General features: G+C 40.9%; 1 protein-coding gene across 1 annotated transcript in view; it reads right to left on the bottom strand.

The window, feature by feature from the left end:
• The window catches only part of PARD3B (par-3 family cell polarity regulator beta), a 413,185-nt gene that overhangs the window by 51,189 nt on the left and 334,140 nt on the right, over positions 1-27,856 (bottom strand). The window contains exon 21 of the mRNA XM_037397959.1: positions 390-525. Coding sequence (XP_037253856.1) covers positions 390-525 — 136 coding nt within the window. The remainder of the gene's footprint in view (positions 1-389; positions 526-27,856) is intronic.

Raw genomic sequence — 27,856 nt, 5'->3', positions numbered from 1 at the left:
TTTACAGCTAAGCACAGTGAGAGTCTGCTCTTCTAATGCTCTTGATAACCCAGGGAGTCATTGAATGAACTGCCAGAGTACCATAAATCCTGCTGAAAAGCCTTGATGCTACCACACGTGACAAGTTTGGCAGTGACTGCGTATCTTGTGCCTACAGAGAGGAAACCCAGGCCTAAATCAAACAGAGTGAACAGGCAAGTTATTCTTAGCCAAGTTTCCATATTATCAATGTTTTCTTTGGTGGGCTGGCATTAAGGATTTCTCCATTTCTACCAGCCTCCCAAATTCATGTTAAGATGACATAGGATTTCTGGAAAACACAAACAAATAAGCACCTTCTGCTAACCCTGAATGCTGCAAAAGCACTTTGCATCACACTGTGTACCCACCCAATGCTGGTCATAATCAGATGGCTGTGTTCTTCCTTCATCGTCCTCGTAGAAAGGTAAGCCTTCTCGCCTGGCCTGATGGTACTCCTTCCGTAACTTCTGGATACGATCAGCATTCCCACCACCTGCGCAGCCACTGAGAAAAATAAAAAATGCTAAATAAAACTCATATGTACACACATACCTAACATTTACCAGGTACCCATATGAGCGCAAACACAGAATTGCCACACTTGAGACAAATGGATTATGAATGTTTGAATCTCCTGATTTGCATAGTGCTCATGGCCCATTATCACCCTTAGTCTAGCTTTCTTGTAATAATAAAGCTACTAATTGTGAACTTGATCCCCATTTTTAAAAAAGGCTGTCCCTGTCCAAGAACTTAACAATTCCAGTACCAGACAAGAGACAACAGATGGATGCAGACAGATGGGGGAGTACAAGGAAACTTTTAACATTCCTATGAGCAGCTATAAATGGCTATCATATTTTAATAATAATAATGATGATGATGATAAGCTGGCAAAAAAAAAAGTTTCCTTTTGCTCCCACGCTAAATGTGAAATTACCCTAAAATTACATTTGTTCAAGGTAAAGAATAAACTATATTCACAGAGAAGCACAGAAAGAAGTTTTATCTCACAAAAATCAGCCTCCCTCCCAGTTAAACAAAGAACTCAGACATCAGCCACAAAAATATATGGGAGGCAAGAGAGACAGGAAAGTGTACCATCAAATCTTGACACTATTTTTTAAAGTGGTAATTAAACAGTAATCTATTTATTAATCCTCAAAGACTCACTTGTATGCTAAACTGCACACACTGCAAACTGCCATGGTAAAACTAGTGGAGTTGCTTAGTTTATCAAGTTAAACACATGCCCGTCTTTGCAGATTTTGACCCTGGTGAGCCTTCCAAAACCTTACAGTGGACTTGTACTAATGTGGAAGCTCAAGCTATACCTGGAAGGATAAATGCCTAAGAATGAAAAAGAATACAGCCACATTTGACACGAATAAATTCAGTTTCCTGCAGCTATTTCCAGCCCCGCTCTAGTCAGCACTGGGGTGAATACTGACTGTATGTCTCAGTAGCATTTACTGATATTCATGGGGAATTGTCACATAATTTATTTGTGGCCAGTCCTAAACTCAGACCATTGTTATTGCAGCACATCATCACACAGTCTCATAATCTGCAACCTCAACTCTGCCCCACCAACAATGGGCTATAGAGATCCAGATTTCTTCACATGAGGACAGACTCTGTGGAGCATCTTGTCACGCCTGTCATGCCCGAATCTAGGGAAGCCTTTTATAGGATTTGCATAGCAAACTGCATTTGGAAAGCATATACAAAAGATTGGACATAAACCTATGAGTGCAACAATAAGCAGTTTCTAGTATCTAACAGCAATCTGGATTGTTTGGAAATTAATTACTAGTGAAGGGAAATTCCATGTAGGGTGCACATGTAACTGAATATGCAGCCAGGACTGGAAATGTTTACTTGCAGCATCAGTAGGTTTCCATGAAAAAAATCACTTAAATTACTTGCCTTCCCTTGGATCCTAAGTTATCCAGCCCCTCTACCCTATGAAGTCCCAGAGGTTTCAAGCTTCTCTGGCTGACTTACTGAACTCTTCCAGAGCATACAAAATTTTTCTCATGATCTGCCAAGACAGTGCAGAAAGCTTGCACAAACTCTCTGGACTACTGAGCAAAGAAAAAGTGCATCCCCTTTTCCCCTTGAATCTTGCCACAGATAAATGTCTCTATTTCTTGCATGAATTCTTGTCAAATAGTGGAAAACCATTTCCAGTTTGCAAAACACTGGAATTGAGGTCTAGCTAATGGGGGCTATCACTTAGAACAGTGAAGTTTGGTCCACAGCTCATGAGCAATACAATACCTGTGAAATCCCCTGCCTTTACTTATAAGTACAGATAAAGTGTTTAATTAGGGCTGCTAACATACAGATAAAGTCCAAAGTACTGGCCCTGTTGCTCTGCCAACATCATTACCCCAAGTAGCACCAGCTAAGAGAGGGAAATGCTGAAACACAGGGAAGGGGTCTAGTCTGACTCCAGCCGATCTGGCTCCCTGCAGCTCTGTGCAAACTGTATTAGCACCTGACACCAGTGGCCTAATGGCCACATACCCACTTTCTACCTCCAGGTATTTTGGCTGAAGAAGTAATCTGAAAATAGCATACAGGTTTGGTTCCCCCCTCCCCCCCCCTTTTAAAATGAAATCTGAGATTGATATATTGTAAGAGGCAGTTACAGCAGCCTTAGCTCCGTTCTGCAGATCTCCTGCAGGTGAACTTCCTTCTGCTTAAACCTATCGAGCCAGCAAGCAGACGTCAGCGTTGCAGAAATCAAGCTCATTATATATATTAAAAGACTGGGTCTGACAGCTTTTTCTTTGGAAAACCTCTGCCATGCCGTATTAAAGTACAAACCCTAACCATGAGAATGAGTAGGAACATTTGAATGAAAGATAGCAGCACATGGAAAGTTATCCATCTGGATTAGTGCGAAAACACAAGCATAATCTCTGTGGAAACAAGCAGCTCCATGAAGTCTGATTTCCTGTGCTTCTCTCCTGTGGGTTCTCTGGTGTCCGATAATGGGACTGAGTTTACACTGCAGCATTTCTCCCAAGCAAGGGCATTCATCTGGGTCTCTCTCGCAGGCTGCTTACTTTCATGAAGCTTAGTGATCCAGTATCTTTTGAAAATTGAATCACCTGTCAAGCCTGGTCAAAAATAGTCAGCAGGTTCAGAATGTGTTAGAAAGGTGGGGGGAATGGTTGGAAGAGGGTCGGTCAGTACATCAGCTTCATTTTTTCAGGAAACAGTTTAAAAGCTCCACAGGTTTTTTTTTTTCCTTCCCCATCACTGTTTATAGGCACAAATGTAAAAGACATTGGCTTTTGAAAAAGCTGTATGCTAGCTTACCACAAAAGTAATGTGAGATGAATATGATGCCCTGTGCAATGCTCATGAAACAGTTCTGAATTTCAAGTTGGCTCCTGACAATTATGTGAATATATGAGCCACATTCAAACTCACCAGATGAATTCAATCAGCACTGTGCAAATATCGCATACATAATCTATTAGTTTACCCCAAAGAAACTGAAGCATTGAATTCAAACAGAATGAAGTCATCAGTAATAAAAAAAAGAAACTGATAAGGCAATATTAAAAAAAAACAACACAATTTTCCAAGATTTGCAGAGAAGATCATACATTGACTGCAAACTATTCTCCCATCTGCCTATAAATACATAATTAAAAAATATTGGTTTGATCAGATAGCAGTTCTCAGACAGGGAAACAGCAGATGAATACCAGTTCAAATGTTTCAGATGCATGACTATACTGAAAAGGAACCTGAACTTACAGAAGAAATATAAGAACAATACTCCAATCAAAGTCAATTTATATTAAGGAGACTTACTGAAGCTATTCACCAAGCCTAGTAACTATAGCAGACAGATTTCTTTTACAGTAGCTTTACTTTTAACATAGTGCTCCCTCCTTAAGGAGATATAAATATTACAGTCCCCATCATATCTACAATTTTGTGCACAACTCACTTCCCTGACATGGCTCCCTGCACTATATGTTCTTCAGAGAACTGTGCCACCACACGCTTGCCATTCCCCTCCACCGGCACGCGTACCCAGACTTTAACATTTAATCTACCCACAGGCTTCTCTGCTGTCACGACAAGACTAAGAGAGCTATCCACTCTGCATTTTGCGACTGACTTCAGAACAATTTCCAAAAACGGTGCTACATGTAAGGAGACTGATTCAGAAGCAGCTGATACTTGGATAGAACTTGATGCTTTTGGGGGAAGTTTTAAAATAATGTCTACGTAGGGGGAAAAAAATCTCTGAGAAACTTTACAAAGAGTTTAGCAAAGACTTAGATGCTGATTTCAAACAGTAACAAAACCTGCCCAAAATCCCAAGCCACAAACAAGAGAAGTTCAACAGTTCTCCAAATAAGCTGCACGCACTGCAAGGATTACTATTTTTTTAATAGGAAAACAATTTTAAAATAATCTTACATGAACATTTAAAAGAGGAAAACACATATTCTTGTCAGCCGTTCTGTAGTTTTGCTAGATACAATCCTTACAAACCAAAGCTGCCTTCTGGCCTGAGTGAAAGATTTAAAAAAAGCTTGAGCAATCATTCTATCTGACGCTGCTGGGGCTGTACTACCAACTACATAAACTGCCAGAAGTCACTGTCTTCTGCCCTGTGCCTGAATATATCAGAGGCACTATACAGGTTCCACCTTGCCCACTGTGACTGTAAAAGGACCTGCTATGAAACAGCCATTCAACTGGAGCAGCTGGAATGGAATAGGCATCCCAAAACAAAAAAGAAACCATAATTTGGCACAGCTTAGCTTCAAGCTATCTCTAACATTATGTAAAATATGGCTGTGAAATTTCATCCCATCATCTCTGAAGAAATAGATGAACAAACACCACAGTAATAACCTCATATAGCCAATATGACAGACAAGTTATTTTTCTCAAAGAATCAAAAAATTGTCAGTTTTTAATACATATGGCTCAGGTTTTGCACAGTAAAATCTCCCCTCTGTTCTTCCTCCGAGTTGCTAATCTGGATTTCAATCATTCAGGTTAAAAATGTCATTTTTTAGATTACTGACTTCTTACTGCAGCTCTCTAGATAATACAAAATTAAAAACAAGTGTTGCATGTACAGAGTAAGATGAACCACTTAAAGCTGTATATAAACATACATTTAAAGAGGCAATAAACATTTTGTTTCCAGTGGTTTTCCTAAACACATTAATATTGCACAGGGCTTTTTTGCCAGCCACTTCTTTCAAACACTGATTTCACCCAGCTGACTGTCAGCTTCCAAACAAACAAGTAGTGCTTCCAAGTAAAAAAAAAAAAAAAAGAAAAAAGAAAAAAAAAGAAAAAAGAAAATTTTATTCTTTCAGGGAATTTTCCATTAACAAACAAATCCAAGACAAAACGTGTTTCACAGACTCAAGAGAACGGACAATCTTCCATTCACACTCTGCTATAAAACAACTAATTTTATATACTGAAAGGAACACAGTGGTCTGCGAAGATATACAGTATAAGGGAGTCCAACAGAGCATGTAAGAGTATCTTTCACTTAGGATAAAACTTTCATTTTGAAGTTACAACAAGTAAATATTTGAGTACATTACTCTTTTAGTTCCAGCCCTTGTCTTTCTACCCTGAAGTATTACATGGCTTATGAAGGTATCTCTGCAACCTCAATAGTAAGAGGGAATAAAAAGAATGGTGGGAAGCGATAAAAAGAAAATCAATGATAAGAACATAATTCTACAATATTTCAGCTTTCATCTTTGTCAACCACTAAAAGAAAGAGACTTTAGGAAGAAATGAACATTTGTTGTTTTCATATGCATTTGAGTAAATGCGTGATACTGAAATGAAAGACTTGTCAGAAATACCTTGTTGACATCACTGATACCGCCTTGCAGGCTCAGGAATCATCGTTGATGTTCAGCCAGAGCCAGCCTGGGTTTTGGCTGTACACACGCCACGCTGAGGACCCAACCTAAGAACAATGTATTTCTAGCTAGCGGAACCACGCAAATGGCTTTGTTTGTCTCTGTAACACTTGCTTTTTGCTCTGGGCAGGAATATACCCTATGTATACACAATTACCATCTTTATCAATGGAGAGGGGCTCCAGTAGGCCAGTTGATGTGGAAACCTGTGCAAAGTGACTGGGAGGAAGACTTTGAGCCCAGTTGCATTTAGACAGGACTATCCTGAGAGGGTCTGTATGGACGGGCTGACACGAGAAGCGTTAAGACGGATGTTTCTCTTGATCCGTATGTACATAAACTAAAGTCAAGAATCACAAATGAACTGCAAGAAAACAAACTACACTGAAGAAGCTATTTATGCATGCTGGAGTTTATATGAACTTGCATACTAAAGTCCTCGAGTCAATCTAATTTACAAAAAAGTCGTAACTGCGCTTCAGTGGCACATACACTGTCACCTTTCAATTCTTTAGGCTAACATAAAAGCAGTACAACCACGTCTGTCCAAAAGGTCAAAGGCTCCTAGGGCAGCACGTGACTACCATTTGTCTGGATGTAAATTGAGTCCTACTGACCCTGTAACATCACTACTGACCTCTTGACATTAGGAGCTTAGTGGAAAGAGAGAAGATGATATTCCTAGGTTCCTACAGACTCATTAGGAAGAAAGAAGGAAAGAAAACCTTGCATGATACGAATTAGCAGTGTCATTAACCTTTTCTTTCCCCAAATAGCTCATAATATGTTTACAGAAGCCTCAGAAGAACAATCTGAGGATTGAGACCAACACATTTGTATCACTTTCAGTTTTTCCAAACTGTTTAAAAAAAAATCTCTCGGTGGCTTGACATAAAGCATCCTTTTACGTTTCCCTCCTTTCACACGACATACACCACCTTTTCCTGTTTGGCATGGCAGATGGCCTAGACATTCAGATGAGCATCATCTTTCCAATCCAGTCCACTTCTCATCTCCTTTATAACTTACAGTTGACTACAGCTGGCCAGAAATAATGGGAGGTATTAGCCTAATTTGTTGCTTTATGGAAACAAAATAGGCACACTGAGGTTTAACTTCACTGTAACAGTGGATACGGTATGTGCTACTCTAACAGAAACTTGTTATTTGCAATCAAGTAGGAAGGAAAGAAAAAAAGGGGACATTCTCTTGTTTGTAGCCAGCTTGTCATCTTTACTTCAAAGAAAAGACATTTTTTCCTTTTTTTCTGCTCAATGTATTGTGCCTCACCAAGGAAGGCAATCATCAAATTTTAACTAATAAAAAAAAGATGCCTTACAGTTCAGGCTGGTTAATGGCGATGCCTGTTTCTGGCATGTGACCAGTTTACTGCTGTCTTGTTGATCTGAGATGTGCACGTGTCTCCGAAGGGCTAGGAAAGCAGGGAGATTAGGGACTTGGCTGCTGACAACAACCAAACTCTCTATAAACAATACACAATGAAAATAATGAAAAACAGATTTTCCTGGTATTTTCAGTAGCCTCTAGACAATGCAACAGTTTCTGGTTTCTTCACTAAAGATGATATCAATTATGCCTTTTATCCATCACGCAGGAGTCACGTGTGAGGCATAATTGAGGGCCTTCTCTCCAAGGTAATTTCTTCTGGATTTACACGGCAAAGTATTTAAAATGCCTTTTTTGGCACTTTGTATTACAACATGGCTTGGGAGGGGGTATTTTACTTTACTGATGTAAAGCAGCTGGCATATATTCAATAGATAGGTCACATCAACACAGAGCAGATTTTCAGCCCTCCAAACTCCATTTACAGCAGCTTTTACAATTCAACAAAGCAAATGCTGAATGCTAAACTCTTGTGTGGAAATGTAGCTCTGTTTCTTAATGGCTATCACACCTGCCTGCAACTGGCTGCTAGGCTTTTTTTCAGTTGCAGACTATTGCCTTTTGCACTACAGTTTATTAAACTTACCGCTAAAGCTGAAATAATAAGTACTTTACAGACTTCCAATGAATTAGCCATTCAAGAGTCCCTCAGGAATTCCCTTTAGCACACACAAAGCAAAGGCAGAAGGGAGAGAAGGTGACAATTCAGTGCAGTCTTAATTTCTGTGCTCCCTTGTGAGGGAAGAATTGAGGATCTAAGAATTTGCTCGCAGTAGATGCTGCTGCCCATGTTCTAAAATGTATTTTGTTGAAAACTACAAAGCCCAAAGTAACTATCCATTTTCTCCCAGGAATTACCTCTCCAAGTTTCCCACTAGAGACTATATCTTGCTCTTTGTTACACACATTCAAAATCTATGCCACTGGCAGAGTAGCAGCAACTAATCCTCTATGTAGTTTGTTTTTATAATACCTGGCTTGGTAGAAATGAGGTAGAAATCTCAACCTCAACTCAGAAAAAAAAAGGTTTAATTTATACCATGTGCAAAGCATCAGGGAAAAGCACAAATCTCACAGCCAAAATACATCCTTACTATAAAGTTGGCTTTTTTCATTGTTTTTAATGAATGGTCACTACAAGAATACCATTAATCCAGTGTTAGGACTTTTACGGGAAAAAAAATACAAATGTAATTTATCTTTTTTAACTGTCAGCTGTATTTCTAAAGCTTTAAAGTCTATAGCTTCCAGCGGCCTTTTGTCTTTCTGCCATGGCAGGAATATCTTGGACAGCTGTAAGAGCTTTGTAAGCTATCTTTCTCAAAATCCATTAGCTAATTCAAGGAACCTAATTAGAGCTGCCATTTTGATGGAGCATATTGAATACTCTGTATAAACTAGTAACACCATCAATGTTTATTAAAAATTGCAAGAACCAAAGCTCTCAGTTCCATATAAATATTAATAGACAGATACACAATACTTACTGAAATATAGACGACATTATGTCCACAGAAGTACACACAGGTACACTTACAACCCAGTGTGATGCATTAATTCACAAAGGCTGAAGCACAGAAGCAAAACCTAGGGACAATTTTACACAAACCGTTGAAAATTGACTGGCTTCCATTTACACTATCCTTATGTGCATTAGGGGAGGCAAAGCACACTAAAGACGATTTGTTTCTTGTGTTTTTCCTGAGTAGTGTGCTGACAATTTGGAGTGTATTTTGAGCTTACCTCAAGAATGCACTCCAGCTGGAAGCATTTTATAGCTCCTCTTAAACCAGCCACTCTAATCACCGTACTTTGTAGACATTTACACATATTCCAATACTACGCTGTTTAAGGGCATCCAAAGATTCAAAGGGAATTTGCACTGTAGAGTTAAAACTCAAATTTTGCTGTAGACAGCAACAAAACTGGTGAAAGGAGCCAGACATCTGGAGCAATGCTCTCCTACATTCTACTGTGTAAAAGCCCAACTTTAATGAAAAAGCAACTTGCAGACAAAGATACAACCCATGAAATACTGACCATTCTAAGCATATATCAGAGACCTAATTAGGGTAGGCTGTATAAGCATATGCCTTTGGCTGCAGAAATAAAGTTTTCTGGCTACTTCACAGTTTTGTTTTTAACTTGATACTTCATAAATGGAACTGCAGAAAACCTCATATGTTACCATTTCAATCTGACGTACACTTTCATATGCATCTAACAGTGCCTGGATTCTATTTATATGTACAACTAAATATACGTGCGTAGAAAAATCATCAGATTTGCTACAGAAAGACAGCAGATGTTCTTATTAAGCCACTGGCACATGCAAGGTGAAGCATGTAAGCCTTATAAGGAAAGCATTTAATGTTCCAACCACAAGCAAAAGAAAAGCAAAGACAACAAATGAAATTATTTCTAATGTATTTTACTAGCTGCGAGTGCAACACACAGCAAAATGAAAGCACTGTTGAGTATGCTCGAATGGCTCTTACAACACGTGGGCCTTCTCACAGAGGGGAGTATAATCCATATGCACGCTCGCACGCACTCTTTGGAATATCCTAACTCCAATATAATGATCCAAAGTTCACTACTTCTGAATATATGCTAAAATGACACTTGAAGCATTTAACAGATGTGCAAGAGAAACAGGCTTAATTATATTTTCTGCACTTTAGTAGTGCAAGGGGCTAAAAATTTTACGACAATCTTACCATGGGGACAACCCTGAAGGTAAATTCATTTTAGTTCTCTGATACAGCAGTATTTCCAAACTACAACTCAGATCTGAGCAGTTTCACAGGAACATGCTCAAAAGTCAAAACAACAGTTACCACTAGCTTCTCTCAGGAATTATATATGGCAAATTTAGCTTGTGGTTATTGCTCAACAGAAATCCTGCCAGATGCTGAAGCGGTTGATGGATTTTGCAAAGTTCTGCCACCTTCGAGGCCACCCTGCCCACCCTTCCAGCAGCCTCCCTCCTTGGGCACCTACCCTCCATGCAGCTGGGTCCCTCGGAGCACAGTTGTTTTGATCACATTCGCAAGGACTGGGGAGCGCACGTTCCTTCAACTAGCTTTCATCACAAGCTCCACATCAACAGAATTAAACACTTTATAAGCTGAACCACATTTCGGAGAAGTATTTCTGAACTCAGGGGCCAAAAGTTAGCAGTGTAACTTTATTACTTTTTATTATGCAGGCAGTGGAAGCTCCTGGGCTTCCAGACATGCACAGCTTTTCTAGCTCCTTCTTGTGATTGCAGCTTCACTGCACCTCTGAAATTACTCCCACTTTTCTACTTGGAGAAGTCCGGGCTGAATTTCAGATACTTAAGACTGAAGGTAAGCACTACTCTTTTTCAGTAATTGTTTTGAAAAACATTGAATTAAAAAGGAGAAAAAGAAATAATGAAATCTTCAAGTTATACTCAACCATTTCCTGGTGTATCTCACCTGGAGGAGGCAAGGGCAAGCCTATCTCGCTGCATTTAGCTGGGACATCCCAGAAATGTTACAGAAAAGTGTTCTGGTTCAGGCCCAGCTCTGTCTCTAGAGAATGACTCTTAGATGGTTTCAGCTACCATCTTTACACACACCTTACAAACCCTTTCACATCTGTTTTTGTCTTGCTTTCTTCATTCCCTGTTCTCATCCTGATGTCGGAAAGTCTTTCTCTTCATACCTTTCAGCCAAGGATGCCAGTTTCCTCCACCCACTTACTGGCTATCCACATCTACAAGCACATCCCTGTCCCATGGGCTGCTCTAATACAGAAACACCTCTGTGATATGCCTAGGTCAGCACCTCTCGTTCCAGCAGCACTCCTTCAGACCCAGCTCCCAGAAGCTTTTCACAAAGCAGCCTACCAGTAATGACGAGACTGCAGGCAGCGTGGGACACCCAACAGCACTTCTTCCTTTCTGCACTGGTTCAAGTAAGTGTGTTCACATCTAACACACTAACAGAGAATTACACTTGCAGTACTGGTAAACTTCTCCCTACTCTGAAGCACCCACATACTGTCCACAACTCTGCCCTGACCCAGCACTCTTCTTTATTCTCCCCATCCCTTAAGCTGCTCCAGCAATTCTGCCTCTTCTCTGTTCCAATTCTTTTCCCACTCCTTTGCAGCGTTTTGTAGGATTTTGCATTCACATCAGCTCACCCTTTCCTTCCCTGGAAGGTGGGACATAAGGGCAAGGGGACACTGGTCATGCCCCACTCACCTCATCGTTCCCACACCAGGACCTCTCTGGTCCTGCAGCCAGGAGAACCTACTACTGGAAAAACATGTCTAGGATCTGATCTGGCAGTTCAGGACAAGCACTTTTGGTGAAGTCTGCAGCCAAGTTTCTATCATGTGTGTGGGAAGTACTCTAAATCTTATAACTTAGTCAAATTGTCAACGTTCAAGGGGTGGCAAAAGGCACAGTCTGGTGTAAGACTAGGCTGTGTTCCCTTCCTAAATATAAAACGCCCGTTCCAGCGTATGGGAAGACTACAGCTTCTTATTGAAAGAATCATATGCTTATTATTATTACTTTTTACACAGACAAAATGACCCCTTATCTTGTCCCTCCAGCCCCCCCCCCCCCCCAAAAAAAAAAACCACCAAAACCCAAACAGCTGTCATGGTGTTCCATAAAAATTCAGCTTCAGCACACCTCCTACATAGGCATTTTCAACCCAAATGGCTGACGACTGGTTATTAACAGGTGGAAATACAGTTTCCCAGTGGAAGTCAGGCCAGCAACTCCCCTCACAGAACTGGCGCAGGCTGGTTTCTACAGCTGTCCCCCTCCCTTTCCTGTAGGACTGCATGCTCCCTGGTCCAAGGATCTGGCTGCATGTTCCTGGAGGCAGCACAAAGCTGGTTTGCTCCCGGCATCCGTGAGATGAGCACTTCCTAACAACCACAACACCTTTGAGGTACAGCCTGGTAAGCACGTAGTACTCTTGCATGTGCTCCAGATTACGCTGTAGTCAGCCTAATGAGAGACTTAATTGATGACTGCTACTTCCTTCGCTTGTCCATTAAGGTAAGTACAGCACATGGACATTTCAACCCATCAAAGATGAGAAAATGCATTAATTTTGATTTTCGTAGAGCTGTTAATAAATCTGACACTGTCTGGCAGTTTTCTTCATTTCCTACCATTTGACAGATACTGTGATCACAAGTTACAGAAGATGTTTTTCCTCTGAAATTATCACTCTAGTAATACAAGCCAGAAGGGAACTTTATCAAGATACCAAGAAGCTGGGTATCATTTTTATTTTTAACTTTATGTGGCTGGTTTGTGAATACCGCAATATGATTAAAAAAATAAATTCCATCCGGTACTATTAAAAATACATATACACACACACGTTACATATGACTGTACTACAGCAAATAATCATACTGTGTATTTATTAGTAAAAGTCAGTATTCCCCTCATATAATCAACCTGGCTCTACTTAGACCCCTTTACTTTAAGAACCCCTGCCACTGTTTTCTTCCTCTTTCTATCTCTCAAATTGACATTTGTATGGAATAAAAAAAAAAAATCTTCCTTAATAATTTTTCATTACTAATGGCTTTTTTTGGTATGTGTATTTGGGAGGAGGGAAGGCAAAGGGCAGGAAAAAGGAGCTTTAAGTGCTCTGCAAATGATCCTCCTGAATCTGGGCCTCATAAATCCTATCAAATGTTATATTTCATCAATAGGCTAGAAAAGCTTTTTTCTCTGCAATGATGAAGACTGGCTTTAAAATTTATGGTTTCATTTTAGAAATGGACTATAAAAAGAGTCTGACTTAGCTGTCTATCAATTGTAGCTGACATTAGCAAGTTAGGTGTGGACCTTCCAAGTGTTATAAGTATTTTTTTATTTATTATACATGTACATATACAGATATATGAGTACATGTATATCACTGTGGGTCTGTGCATGCACAAGTACACAGCTGGCTTTTCTTTATTTTGTCTTAAAAAATTTTTTCTTCCAGTGCAAGAGGATCTGAGATATTCTGCAGATTAGATTGCAAAGTGATAAAAGCATCCAGACTAGAGTTGGCTCAAAGATCTGCAGCAACACAAGCAAACTGCATTTTGCTGCCCAAATGATCGAGATAAAGTAGTTTATTTTGTTCTCATTTGTGGGGTGGTAAAATGCAATTCAGCAATGGCATAGCAAGGTTCAGCAGGAGGCAGGGAAGATTTCAATAGGCTGGGGGGGGCGGGGGGGATAGAGGAGGAGGGCAGGAAAGGACCAAAAATGTTTTACATTGCGGAAGACAATTTGCAAAGAGAAGATCAGACTGGGGAGGAGAGGGTGCAGAGCTCCTGCACCTCTCATGCACGGGAAGGGAGGGAGGGAGACAGCCCCTGCCTGTGTGCAACTCTCTACCCCCACTCCCTTCCACAAGCCCTGGAAACAACTCTGCCTCCCCGAAGAGCTGCTCCTACTTGCTCTCCTGAACTCCCTGGGGAAGGAGAGTGCCGAGAATACAGCTCCTATTCCTTTTGCTGCCACTACTGATGGGAGCCATGTGGGAGCCACAGCTGTCCCCTACAAGCCCCAAAGCTTTCTCTGGCAGCCACAACTGCTGCTTCCTGAGATGGAGGAGGAGACAGCCTGTGCATGCTGCCGAAACACCCGCTCCTCCTGGTGTGGGTCTGAGCTGGAGGTCTGCAGCCAGTAACTGCTACTTAGTTCCCACTCTGCTTAAAAGCAGCCTCAAAGGTAACACTTCAAATGGAAGCATTACTGCTCCCCCAAATCCTCATGCTTGAAAAAGCAAACCACGTTTAAAATAAAAATGGTAAATAAGTGACATCGCTGCAGCTGGAGAAAGTGAAGCTGCACTCTGAATGTAGGGGAGACCATTTCTCCATCCATTACAGAAGAACCCATCCTACTCAGATAATTAATGATGGATTACGTGAAAAGAGCAAATCAGATCATGCTGTTGAGGCACTATATGAACTAAACAGAGGAGCAGTAAATCTAGATCTCACGTGGGATGGTTATTATTGCATATTGCCATTGCTGCTGCTGAGCCTGGCTGTAACATTGGTTTTGGTGGCTACACACAGAAAGGTCTGAAAGTCCTGTTCCTCATTATAAAACGAGGAGAAATCTCACCCTGGGGAACATGGACAAACCTGACAAGTGAATACTACAGAAAAGGTTGGGGGGAAGCAGTTAATGGTAGAGGTATTCCGAATCAAGACCAAGAAAACAAATTGCTTCTTCCATTGCCTCTATTTCATAACATGAACAAAATGAATAAATAAAAGAACCTGTCACTGATGCTGAGGACGTGTGTACACTGTGGCCTCAGAACACTCCTGAAACACCCTGTTGAGAGGGTATTCTTCAAGGCTTCTCTTGCCAGCCCTGCTGGGGACAGTGGAGGGACCCCGGCACTATTCAAATCCTTAATTTTTTCCTTTTTAAAAATCTCATCTGATTTCCACCTCCCCACAAAGGATGCTTTTTTAGTTTTGTTATTCCTTCTTCTTTCCTTGCTTCCTTATTTCCCCATCTCTACCCTGAGACTCATTTCCAGCTTTTCTTCTTTTTCATATTTTGCTTAAGCTTTTATGAAACTCTGACCTGTTTACAGAGTAAAAACCCACAAAGCTCAAGGGCTAATTTCTTACCCCTTACTCACCATCCCATATCTGGCTGCACTCAACAGTAACCAGAATTCATCATCATCAATGGATTTGCAGTGACATGCACTGTATTTGCTCAGATAATGGCCCATATATATTGCCTTTGAAATGAGGGTGTGACCATTACTTAGGGATATTCTCAAGCAGCAGTGATTGGCATTGCTGCAGGACATGTTTGCTTCATGTTTTGAAGGCAGACCTGCAGAAAAACAAGCTTTGAAGTGTTTTTTGGATGGTACTGTGCTCTCAGAAGGACACACCAATATTAACCTAAGCACATCACCTTTGAATTGGAGCAGGCCATTTGCTAGCTGGTTTGGAGCGCAGGGGAGGAACAGGCAAAACTGCCTCTGAAAGGCCAGGCAAACACATGAGGGTACAAGACCTTTCCAAATTCTGTAGCGAGGGCCAGGCTAAACAACGTAGGCTGGAGTGGCCTCACTCCAGCTTCTGACAGGTATCTTCCTTATCGCCACACAGCTTTGAGATGGTCTTCAAATCTTTCAAGACTGCTTCAGGAACATCTGCAAACAAAACACCACTTCAACATCTGTCAAGAGTTACAACTCAACTTGCAGCAGGCTCTGCACAGATGGGTAATAAAAAGACAATCCTGTTCCCACACACAACAGAATGACAGAAACAGTCAAAGCAGGTAGGGGAATGCAAGATAATACGGTAACAATACTGGTCTGCAGGATGCCTGACAGTAATATTTGGTGTTTTGGGAAGAAGGCAAATGTAACATGCCTTTACAGGCTGCAAAGACAACTTCAGAGTTTATGAGCTTCGCTGCTGTTCAAAGTCACTACAGACAGAATGTGATTTTTTTTTTTTTTATTTAAAAGAACTAACAACTTGATAGAGCTACTGGACAAATAGGACCAAGCTGCTTTGGTGACAGATAACTGTAAAAAGCGTATACAGAATATCTTGTGAGAATGCAGCCTCCAAAGCTACTATTTCCAGTGTAGGATAAATGTCCATCCACTTCTCCAGTCCTCAACTTTATAAGCTTGCCAACTGAGCACAAATGTGGATCACAGCCTCCATTCACGGAGCACGAGAGAGATAGATATGCTGTATCCCATCCAGCTCTGTACATTTGTCCCACCTGGAGAGGGGAAAGCAAGCTGGCCCACCAAGACTTGGGAGAAGGAGGAGGAGAGATTGTTTCTATCTGCTGTATTTTTCTGCAATGGCCAAGGTTTTAAACCCCATGGATGTGCATTATCACTGAGTTGAGCACAGTGACCACAAGATTTTTGCTTCCCTCGTTTTTCTCCATTCAAGTATATTCTTCCATTAATGCACAAAACTACCTTTTTTCTCCTGATGCAATTCACTGCTCCCCATGGGATAGGCATTAAAATTGATTCATGAATACACTACATTTACAGGCAAAAGTGAGAACAGAGAAACCCCCTTGACATCATGTTCCCCTCCAGGAGGGAGTCTGAGACACACTGAACAAAGAACCCTCAAATCTTCTGGCACACAGCTTTGAAATCAGAATGTGATTTCCAGTCTGTATCTCTTGCTTCGTTACAGAAGAGATGGCCCTTAAAATAGGCAATTAGCTTTGACCAGTAACGTTTAGGCTCCAAGCTTTTACTTTTGTTTTTCTGGAGATTCCACCCTGCAACAGGCGGCTTCCCTCCAGTCCTGCCCCCCAACCCCAGCTGCAGCAGTGGAAATACCTGAAGGATTCAGGCAGTTGGAGAAAATGCAACACCCTGGTTCTTGGGCCTCATCTGTTGTTTCACTCCTGAACATACATCTAGATATGACAAAGTCACGCTTATCAGATAGATCAGCAGATACACCGCCATCTGTGTTGTGGTGCAGAATTAGGTCAGAAGAGCATTCTGCTAGCCTGTGTTTTGCTGTTTAATCCTGCACAGAGTAGTCAGGGAGACAGCAATAAAGGACAACTTATCACACTAACCAACTTCTTCACCCCCTAATCCTGCTCCGTTTTCCAACCTTGAGAGGAAAACAAAACAGAAGTCGTACATTACTACTCCTTTAACTGCATATTTCAATAGCATAAATTTATGAGAATAGAACTGAGGCCAGGAGGCAAATTTATTTTATGAAAATATATCATGTTTGAGGGCAAACTGAATGTTATAAAAATAAAGTCTGAAGAACGGTAGTTCTCAACTTTTAAGCTGTCTTCTTCTGCAATGCCGTAGCTGGGTCTTCCAGCCGGCCTCAACAGATGGTCACATTGGCCACCATCAGAATAGCAGTCTGGAAACAAGTGCCCTACAGCCCTGCCTCAGCATCTTGTCTGGAATACACTCTGAGGCAGCAGTTCTGTACTCACAGTTTAGAGATATTCCCAGTGCACTTGCTTAAGAATTCTTGAAATTTGTGAAGAGATTAAAGCCAAACTTCTGGTCCCTTAGAGGTCAGGGAAAATAACAGAATGTTGGTTACTAGCTTTTAAATGTTAATCATCACTATTCACACTAAAACCTTATTACACTAAAAACAACTGCTCCCCACACCAGTACACAGTATGAAAACCTGCCTTAAAATAGTATTAAAAAAAAAGAAAAAAGAAAAATGGAATTTTCTCCTAAGCAGTAGGTAAGTTCAGCTGCAGAGGATTCCAGTACCTACATGCAATTTTTTGTTTCATGGAGGCTGTGCAACCATTCCTCCTTTCACACACAACTGTGCAAATCAGTATGTTAGTGATGCTTTTGCAAAGAAGGTTTGACAACAATAGAGAGTCCCCAGCCTGCTAAATAAGAAGTGACAACTCCATTTGAAAGCTGTCTCTGGATGTGTTTTATGTGCAGAAATTGTCTGTGACAGTTCAGATCAAAATAGAGTTTTCATTTCATGTGGGAGGTAAATGGACGATAGAATAGGTTACTTTAAATGCTGTAGTCTAGTCCAATTAATGTTTCAGACTTTTTTTTGTATGGATTTCTTCCATATTCTACACTCTAAACTTTGGCGTAAAAAACCCGTAAAACTCATTTTGTCAATAGCATGATGCAAAGAACAGGCCAAAAGGTAATAAAAGTGGTTAACAAAAACAGTCATGCAGAAGTATGGCAAAAAAGCTCAAGTTACAGTAATCTGGCTGTGAGACTAATAAGAATAAAACAGAAAAGAAAACATCACTTCATCATTCTTTCAGGGAGAACCAGGCAGGGGAATCAGTTCCAATTTCCCACCTCAATCAATAGAAATTTTGCCACTTTGATAGGAACAGGACTTGCACATCACACGTCTTTCTGAGGAGCAGATACAAATCCACATGCTATCACTTGGTTTTCAGATCGTGCAACATAAATATACAATTTCTAGCTTATGTGACTATACCAGTGACGCAACTTGTACTTAAAAAAAAAAAAGAAGTCAGATCTAAGATACTGCTCTGGTCTCTGATGCAAGGTTGCAGATTTTCATGTTTTCCAGAACATCATACTTGCTGATTCTTTCAAACATATGCCTCATTAAGTACCAGGCATGCTATACTACTGGAAATAAGACAGGACACAATATGAAAGCATTAATGATTTCATCTGTTTTTGTATTCTTTTATGTACTGTGGCAACTGCTGCAATCTTATCATATACACTGACTATCACATTGCTACCTACATCTACAGAAATGAAGCAGCCACTACCAAATGTATGCATTTATCTAAATTCAGATGTGAACTGTCACTTTTCTTCCCAGTAAACACACGTTCATATTTGTTACCTGTAAATCAATCAGTTGTTTTCTGACCCATTTTAAAGAAATGTGTTTTCTTAAAGGTCTGGAGCCACTGCTGTGTTACTCAAGCACAACAGCAGCTCTCAAGCAGAACTGAAGGGAGCTGTGCTGTTTCAGTACCTGTAGCTTCCCAACTACCTTTTTGAAAGTTGATGGGGAAACCAGTGGCTCATGCATTGCTTTTTAGATGTAAGCACTAAGAAGTGTTAGTAGAGAAGCTATGGACCTAAGAGTGAGTGATCTCATCTCAAACGTGGGCCCACAAACCTTACATAATCTATTTTGTTTATGCCACACTTTAAACAATGCATATTTTGAATCTTTTCTGAGAAACAGCATTTTTCTTGGCACGATTTTCAATTTCCACCCACTTGGAAGAGCAGGTGTCTCTGTGTATCATTTCTCAACTCTGGGAATAAAGTAAACATGTAGAAAACGTGTTAAAATTGTGTTTCCTAATGTCAGGGGACATTAATTTAAGGTTCCACGGGCATTACAGAAGAACAGACCTCCACTATAAATGCACTGAGCTAGCAGAAACACTAACTGAGACAAGGCATTCAGAAGATATGAGACCTCAGTATCTCTACCGGCCAAACACCGAACACTAGTAATCTTATTCCTCGGAGGCAGGTTTTAACACAAAAGAGAAATTAACATCTATCTGTGCGCTAGGATCTTGAAAAGAAAAACAGCAGAACAATGAAGCTGCTCAGACATCTGGTCTATTTGCCATAGCTCATAGTAATGAGATAGCGGGCAGAGTGCTGATTAAAGGTGAAAAGGTACGAAAGAATACTGTTAATGATTTCAGAAGTCACACAGACATGCACAAAAATACCAGTGCTCAGACTAATAAATCTAAATTTTGGGAGGAATTCTCAAGCATTTATCATATTTAGATTGATAATCTATTTGCAGTAGTGCTTAAAGAAAGAGAATTAGACTTCTGCCTATTCAGTTTTGGAAGACAGAACATGTCACTAAGTGCAAGAGACTTTTCAAGCTCTGTAGCAAAGAGGTCAAAGTACCACCACTGCTGCAGACAGTGGTATTTACAGAGAAAAGGAGGAAAAGATCAATCCCTTCCCCCCAGTCCCCTTTACTCCCCCTCTCTGAAGCAGCTGCAGCTTAAACATTGCCATTGTATACAGAGGCACAAAATAATTGCCTCCTGTGGTTTTTTTTTGTTTGGTTTTGGTTTTTTGCCTTTTTTTGTGGGTTTTTTTTTTTTCCAAATCGGAGACAGAGACAGCAGGAGATGTTAAAGGAAGAAAACAACACCTTATTCAGGTGAAGGACTGCAAACTGCTTGTCATTTGTGTACTAACAATCAGTAACAATTAGGAACTGGTTTATTGCTCTGATGCTGCTCTCCAACCCTCCTCCACAACCTCACACCCCTTTGTCATGTTACTGAAGTATCCGCTGATACCTAACCCGGGCACTCCAGCCGCAGAAGGCCTCCTCCTTCATTACCTGAGAGCAGAGCAGAAGCAATCCAGGTCCCCTGGTTAGCAGCACACTTACAGCATACAAGCGCTCAATTAAAGCAGCCCTTTCAGACAGCTATTGAGCGCTACGGTGACTCAGGCATAGAAAATAGCTGCCCTCTCTCCACCTCGCCACAAGACAGACCACGTTTTGAACGTGTTTTCGTTCCTCTGAAGACATGCTGTAGCTTACTTTTCAATTGCCAGGCCATATATAATACTTGCATTAGAAATGTGTTCTATGCTTAAACTTACAGGCTGGTCTCAAAATAATTGTTTTCCATGCATTTTATGTAAATACCATAATGATGATTTGCGGTTGATTCCCATTTACAAGGTAATAACCATATCCAGGACTAAGTAGGCATCAAAGCCTAGGGGCAGACGTGTTTGTAACAGATAAACTCCACAGCTGAAGGACATGTTCTAGCTAATACTGGTTTGAGAAGAAATGCCCCTAAGATACTATTACGCTGAAAAATTTTATTTATGATTAAAATTAAGCGAATGAAGAAATTAAACCATAAATATGGGTCAAAGACTGAATGATAAGATGTTGTTTGAAATTTTAAAGCATTAATTGGTTCCTTCTCATTTCTCTTTACTGCTTCCAAGTCCCTACAGAGAAGGGGCTAACAACCTCCCAGAGTGCAGATTCAACACAGGACCATGACACTGCAAAACTGTCACACTGACCTACTGATACACAAGGAGGAAACTGGAGAGAAAAAGAAGGGAGGAAAAATATCCAATTAAGAGGACATTCAATTGCTCTACAAGTTTGTTATATTTATTTCAATTTCAATACTTTCTAGAGCTACCTCACACTCACTCCTTTTGCATCTTTTTTATCATGAGCTGTTTTTTGGTTTTCTCCACTTCACCTTGGTGGAATGAAAAAATGAGGGCAGCTACCTATTTTGAAGGCAACTGAAGAGTATAAAAACTCTTTCATGCAATCACTCTCCACGGCTTGCCAAAAATGGCCTCCAGACGTCAAAGACAAGTTTTTGATAAAAAAAGATAACCGGCATGGTTATCTGAAGCAGCATCATTTTCTCACATCCCTCTGTCCTAATGAAAGACCTCGCCTTCTCTCAGATGTAGGCCACAATGTAGTTTAAGACAAGTTATTTACTTCATTTTCTATGACATGCTAACATCACTCTCCACAAAATAGTCACAATTCTCTTAGACATCCCAAGATCAATACTGATACCTTGATCAGTGTCGACAAATGCTCTGCTGCTGCGTGGCCTGCCAGAGAAACTGCTCCACAGTACACGTGGGACTCCCTACGGTGCCAGGTCTCCTTGCAGGAGGGAACGTTAAGGACTGCCACAGAGGTTCAGAGCATATACCAACTTAACTACATCAAACGACCTGAGCTGATGAAACAATAAACTATTTCTCGGCTTACTATGACCCCTTGGATTACTGTCTGTGCTAGTGGACTTGTGATCATGGATTGAAAAATAGCACGTTTTAGAGTTTGTCATCGACCGTATGCTCTGCACAGCTGTCAGACAATAATCACAATTATTCTCTTTTTATTCAGCATCCTGTTGCCTATTAAGCCATTTCCATCACATCTTGTCAGTCCTCCCAATATTTTTGCTAGTGCAATACTGAATGATTTTCAGCTTTTCAAACAACATCAATTTTTACAGTTTTCTGCTAACTGAAAGACCTGGTTCATGCTTCTCGCTATACTTGCTGTCAGCAATGCTGCTTACTAAGTGCTTGGGTAACCTTTCACCACTGGCATCTTGACATAAGCAGGGAGCAATGTCCTGGACTCTTTTTAGGAGCAGTCATTTTACTCTGCTATTAGATGCTTGAACCCTCCACGAGATGGTTCCCATCGACTCATTCTGAAGTCAGATCTGTGGCCCCGTTAGATCTTTTATGTCTTAATACGTTGAGAGTTAAGTCACTTTGTGGAACAGCAGAATAAAGATTAGCAGAAAAATCTTAAAAGATCTGCCAGCGTGAACCCCACATAAACTGGGACTGCAGAAAAATCTGTGTATGGCAAGAATTCCCTGGATGCGTGGAGACAACAGTTTCCACTCACAGTTAAACTGTATGAGTACCATAGGGATCTAAGGACTTTGGCTGGACATGAGCAGTCAGGCTGGAAAACCCCACCAGAGTTACTGTATCGTTCCTGGTGGCAGCCAGGTGAGAACCTGACAATGCTGGCAGGTCTGAGGTGTGCCCCATGGTTCTATGCTGCAGTCATCTCAGCTGGTGTAGGAGCTTTTCCTGGCGAACTGAGAAAACCAACAGAGTGTTTATTTTAAGAATGTATGAGAAATTGCAGGATGCTGCTTAAAGACTCTTGGGACTCAGGTATGCTCCTCACTGCTTAATGAGGAGAAAGGCTGGGCATTTGCTTTACCTATAGCTCAGAGGAACCTGTTAGCACAGGTCCCACTGACCTTGGATAGCCTCAAACACAAGAAAAGACACTGAAAACATTTTTCATGGCTCCAGTCAGTCTGTGTCCGTTTTCCCTGTCACATTTAAGCATTACTTCTCCATCCTTACTAGACAGATAGCACCGCTCTCTTAACTGGAGCTACTCAGCATTTTGAAGCAGTCCAGGGATAGCCCTTTCCCCCGCTTCTCCAAACTTAACCTTTTGTTCACTGCTTTAAGATTTCTGGGAAACTATTCTTTGTCTCCCACTAAACTTTGACTATTTTTAAAAATCCCACAACAACAAAATCCCACACCCTCATCTACTGGTCAGTTTTACTAAACCAAGATTATCTCTACAGTGAAGGAAATAATCCCTTTCTTCCATTTAACTAGTAGCAGGTAGTCATGGCTTTGGGTAGGGCACGAGCTCCCCGAGATCAGCAATGTAGATTCATCTTACACTTGGCTACAGAGCAAAGCTCGCACAAGACCAAGTCATCAGGGCCTTCTCTGGAACTACCTGCATATGCAGAAGCTAGGAGATGGTAAGAAGCTGGGGCAAAACCAGCAGATAGTTAACTAAAAGATTGGGAACTGGGCTGAAAAGGAAAACAAAAGAAAACCAAACAGTTCCTTGGCAAAGGGCTTGCTGGAAGGCCAAGCCTCTCAACTGTGAGCAGCATTAACGACATTCTGCTTGTTTCTCTTCAGTCAGGGAAATGGGACAAGGTTAACATTCATCATGTAACCAGAACTGCAGTACAGAATAAACCCAATTGAAAAATACCTTCGTCCCACCCCCGCTTAGCTAGAGCAACTCTGCAAGGCTAATGATGCGGCCAAAGAGCCTCATCCTGACAGAAGACAACCCGGAGCAATGGAAGGCTGGGCACTTTGAAAACCCTAAAGTGTATGAAGTGTAACAGACTACTGGAGAGTAGTGGGAAAATAGAACCACATCAGATTTAACCATGTCCCTTACACTTTAATTAAAATAAGATTTAGCAGTTTTATTTAAGATTACCAAATCTTCAGAGGAGATGCATTTCTCTCTCTGCACTACTACCAGACAACTATGAATTACGAAGGAGAAAATACAGCACACAATGCTGCATTCATCCTGCATATCCACAGCAAGGTAGACTTCCTTGTTCAAGGAAAATACCCTAGTTACATTGCTTGCCTGCTAAATGGAAATTTCACATGATAATAGGGTTTGCGCTTTTAAGTATGGAAGTGACTGGCCTTATAACCAAGATTTTAACAGCTTCTCTTTTGAACAATTCTGACTGTTTAATTAATCTTCAGCCATTAACCATTCATTTAAAATGCTACTTACGAAATCTTAATTTTGCACATTATCAGCTGGTTCACAAACAGCTGTCTATAAGCAGAAGTGTAATGATCTTCCTCTCCCTTTCCTGGAGCTTACCAGCCCTATAGTCAATTCTGGCTTCTTAATTAACCATACATGCACATTGGCATGTAAAATTAAATGGTGTTTTGTCAAAAAAAATATTGTGCAGTGAAAAGTTAATACATATACACAATATTCTGCTGCTGATTAAAGGAGCAAGCATGAGCTTTTGGTCAAACAACATCCTGCGTAAGACAAAATTCAGCATCTCTTGCTCACACTAGGAAATAGGCTATGGCAGAAACACATGCAAGGCCATATGATTTCATTCCAGCTGCATGGACGGTCTCATTTTGTCTTTATTTGTACATTTAAGAGGCTGACAACACCATCTGCATTTCACTCTGTATCCTCTGGTATGGTCTCATCTTCCAGTAACAGACCTGCTTTTTCTCCAGGGACCTATCTTTTGCATTTGCATCCAAACGACTGAAAGAATGAGACTTTACCAATAAATAGGCAGAATTAATGTAAAATAATTCCATGCAATAATATATCACATAAGAAGAGACAGGGCTGGAGGGAAAAAAAACAAAACACCACTGCAAACCTGAATGCTTAACACAGCTGCCAAAACTCAGGCTCACCAGCATCTGCAGCAGGACAGTCACGAGGGACTTGTGGGAGTGCAGTATATAAAATTTTACACATCTGTCAATAAGTGAGGTGATCCAAATGCAAACCCTAGCAGGCAGGATGCACGCAGGCAGATTTGTGACTGTTCCTGACAGATTTTATTTCTGCTGAAGAATGCATGGCCTTGAAGAAGCATGCACACACTACATAGCAGCAGCAGCTCTGCTCTGGTTAAAGTCTGACAACTTCCCTCTGTTTAGACACACTCTAAAATGCTCAGGGTCACCTGAGTTCCATGAAACGTGGGGTTTCCATGAGAACTGAATGATATGGCTAGTATCCCAAAGTTGTAAGATCTGGATGAGGGGTACCTGCAAAACAGCACTTTGAACTCTCTCTGTAGTTTTTCTTGAATACTACCAGTAGATTATTGTTTTTCCCCACATAGGTGGGAAATACAGCAAGGGCTCATTTAAACATGTCCCAGGAAGTCCAGTTACTCAGTATTTTCGCTAGTTAGCACAGTGAGTACGCAGCACCCATTAGTCCTTTCTGAGCAAGAAAATTGCAAATAGTATCAGGAGCAAAAAACCACAATACAAGGGTAACTCCAGTGACGCAGCCTACACTCCTGTCGAACTGGTGGCAAAAGGGGTTTCTGGACTGCTCTGCTTCCATGAGCAGGACACCTCCACTTAAGAGCCCCCAGCAACCACCAAGCCTCTGTTGTACTCACCAATGCCAGTCTGAATTTAACTGTTGTCAGAAATTTGTCAGCCAGGAAGGACAGTAAGCTGCGAAACATTAAGTTTCTGGTTTTAACATTACGGTGAATAGTGACAGATTGCAGCCAATCGTTCAGAAGGCCCTGTGGTGTTTCAGAAAGAGTAAATTCCAGAGGAATCGGAGGAAAGTCTTAGGGGGTGTCAGGTAGTATGCGACAGGAAAACTGTAGATGATTCTGGGACACCAAGCAGAAGGGGCTATATGGTAAGAGACAGTACATGCTTTGCTCATGACTTGTCATATTTTGTAAATCAAAATATGCCAATGCATAACTATAATTCTCTTTCTACTCTAACACAAGGTACAGTGGCAAAGGGTACGTAAATATTACACAGCCTCATTCAATTTCTACCTTGCCTCCATGACATCCATCTTAAAGAATAATCATCCTTGAGTAAAGGATCATCTGCTTTACAGCAGCGGACTGCTTTTTTACTAGTCAGTAATAAAAGGTGCTGTAAATGGACATACCATGTGAGCAATGCCCACGGTACTCTGAACTGAGAACAAGAACACTTCAGTTTCTAGCTTATGACACATACCTGGGCAACCCTAACTTGCCCTTCTCGAACAAAGCCTTTTCTCTGCAGCTCTGGATTCCTATGGCCTTGGATTGAGCAGGATGGGAGTGACCTACACCTGCCCCAAAGTCAAGCATTTATGCCCATTTTTTAGTAAAAAATGCTCCCTTTGCTAAATTTAGCAAAACTCCAGACCCTTTTTTTGCTCTCCTCTCAGGCTTACACATAGCCTAAACTTGCCATTCAGTTTCTCAGGACACAGAGGAATTTTTTCCTTTGATCCTTTCCAGGGAGAAGCAGACTGCTCAATGTATGCCCCTCTTCCTCATGACTCTGGCCAGCTCTCAAAGTGGGATGTGAGTGGTACAGTTAGGGTTGCAAAGAGGTATGGGTTTCATTTCCCCATTTTCAACTTTGTATGCTGCTAGACTGAACATTCTGAAAGACTTCCATAAGGAAACTTTCGCCCTGAAATAAGGAAAATCCATTTTTCAATTAATTAATTAAGTATAAGGTTTTGCACAGTGGGACCCAACACAGCATCTCCAAAAAATGGAAAGCTGGATTGGACTGTGGCTTTAGACTCTACTCCTATGTAATAAAAGTGTTGGAATTTTTATTAGTATTTTTTAAAATCTGCAATGCGATACAGCTCTGTATCTATTCTCACTAAACAAAGGAAAACTGTATTCATTTTTGTCAGACCAGCACTTTGAAATTCCCCAAGATAAGACACATAAATAAATGAAGAATTATATTTGGCAATGAGTTTGGCATCAGACTTTAAACGCTTCATAGTTCTGGGCTGAGGAAACAAGTTGAGCAAAGTCTCTAGAATGTTTCCGGAGATGTACTCTGAGTGTTTGGATATTCTTGACAGCACCATGTTCAAAGGAGGAAAAAAAGAGGAAATTGCTTATTTGAAACGTGAGAAAGGGTTGCACCATGTGACATGCCTGACATTTAGAGTGATAATAGTGTTGTGCATATGCTCTTTTGGCTTTGGTCTGACACCTAGACTCTGCCATGGTGCAACTTCGCACTGTCATGGCACAACCTTGATGACTAAACTCAGAGAGATGTGACTTACCACTTGTTTCAGGAACATATGGGCCACAGATCACCCAGTCTCTGCCACAGGCAGGGGAAACGTACAGTGTCTCAGGCAAAGACCCTGACTGCAAGTTCCCCAGCTGCACAAGGTAGCTGTGCAGGCTGCACCATCCTTCGGGATGCCATTTGCATTACAGAAAAATTGTGGCTAATTAGAAATAAACAGAAAAATGCTTGATTTACAAAGAAAAGTGTGATTTTGCCAGCTAATTTTTTTTCACTCTCTTTAACATTCACAGAATACACTGATCATGCTAATGCTTTTGCTATATTCATTAATAAGGACAATTTACATTTATATAGCACCTCTCTTAGTTAAGAATTCCAAAGCTTTCAGCAAAATATACACAAAAAATTACATCTATTTCACTGAATATAGTCATATTCAGAATGAAAATCAACAATTGTGAAGCAGTGCAGAAGAACGTTACAGAACGGTTACAAATAAAACACAAAGCATGCCCGCCCCCCCCCCCCCCCCCCCCCCCCCCGCCAAAATCCAAATCAGAAAACCCCTGAGATGCCAGATGCAAGCATGTAGGTAAAGGAGACGTTAGTATGAAAAGAGCAATGTGAAGCAGGTCTGTGTGAGCCCTGAGGAGCAGTGCTTGGAGGCAGCAAACATACTTCATAATGATTAAAGCAACAGACTTCATACATGTGCAGCCTATGGCCTTTCGGCATACTGAGGGAGATCTCAGTTTAAACTGCAAATCTACCGAGAAGAATGAACAA

The sequence above is a fragment of the Falco rusticolus genome, chromosome 8, assembly GCF_015220075.1.
Source record: "Falco rusticolus isolate bFalRus1 chromosome 8, bFalRus1.pri, whole genome shotgun sequence".
In the NCBI taxonomy this organism is placed as follows: domain Eukaryota; kingdom Metazoa; phylum Chordata; class Aves; order Falconiformes; family Falconidae; genus Falco; species Falco rusticolus.
Note: the sequence above shows the minus strand (reverse complement) of the source record. Positions and strands in the feature narration are given on the sequence as shown.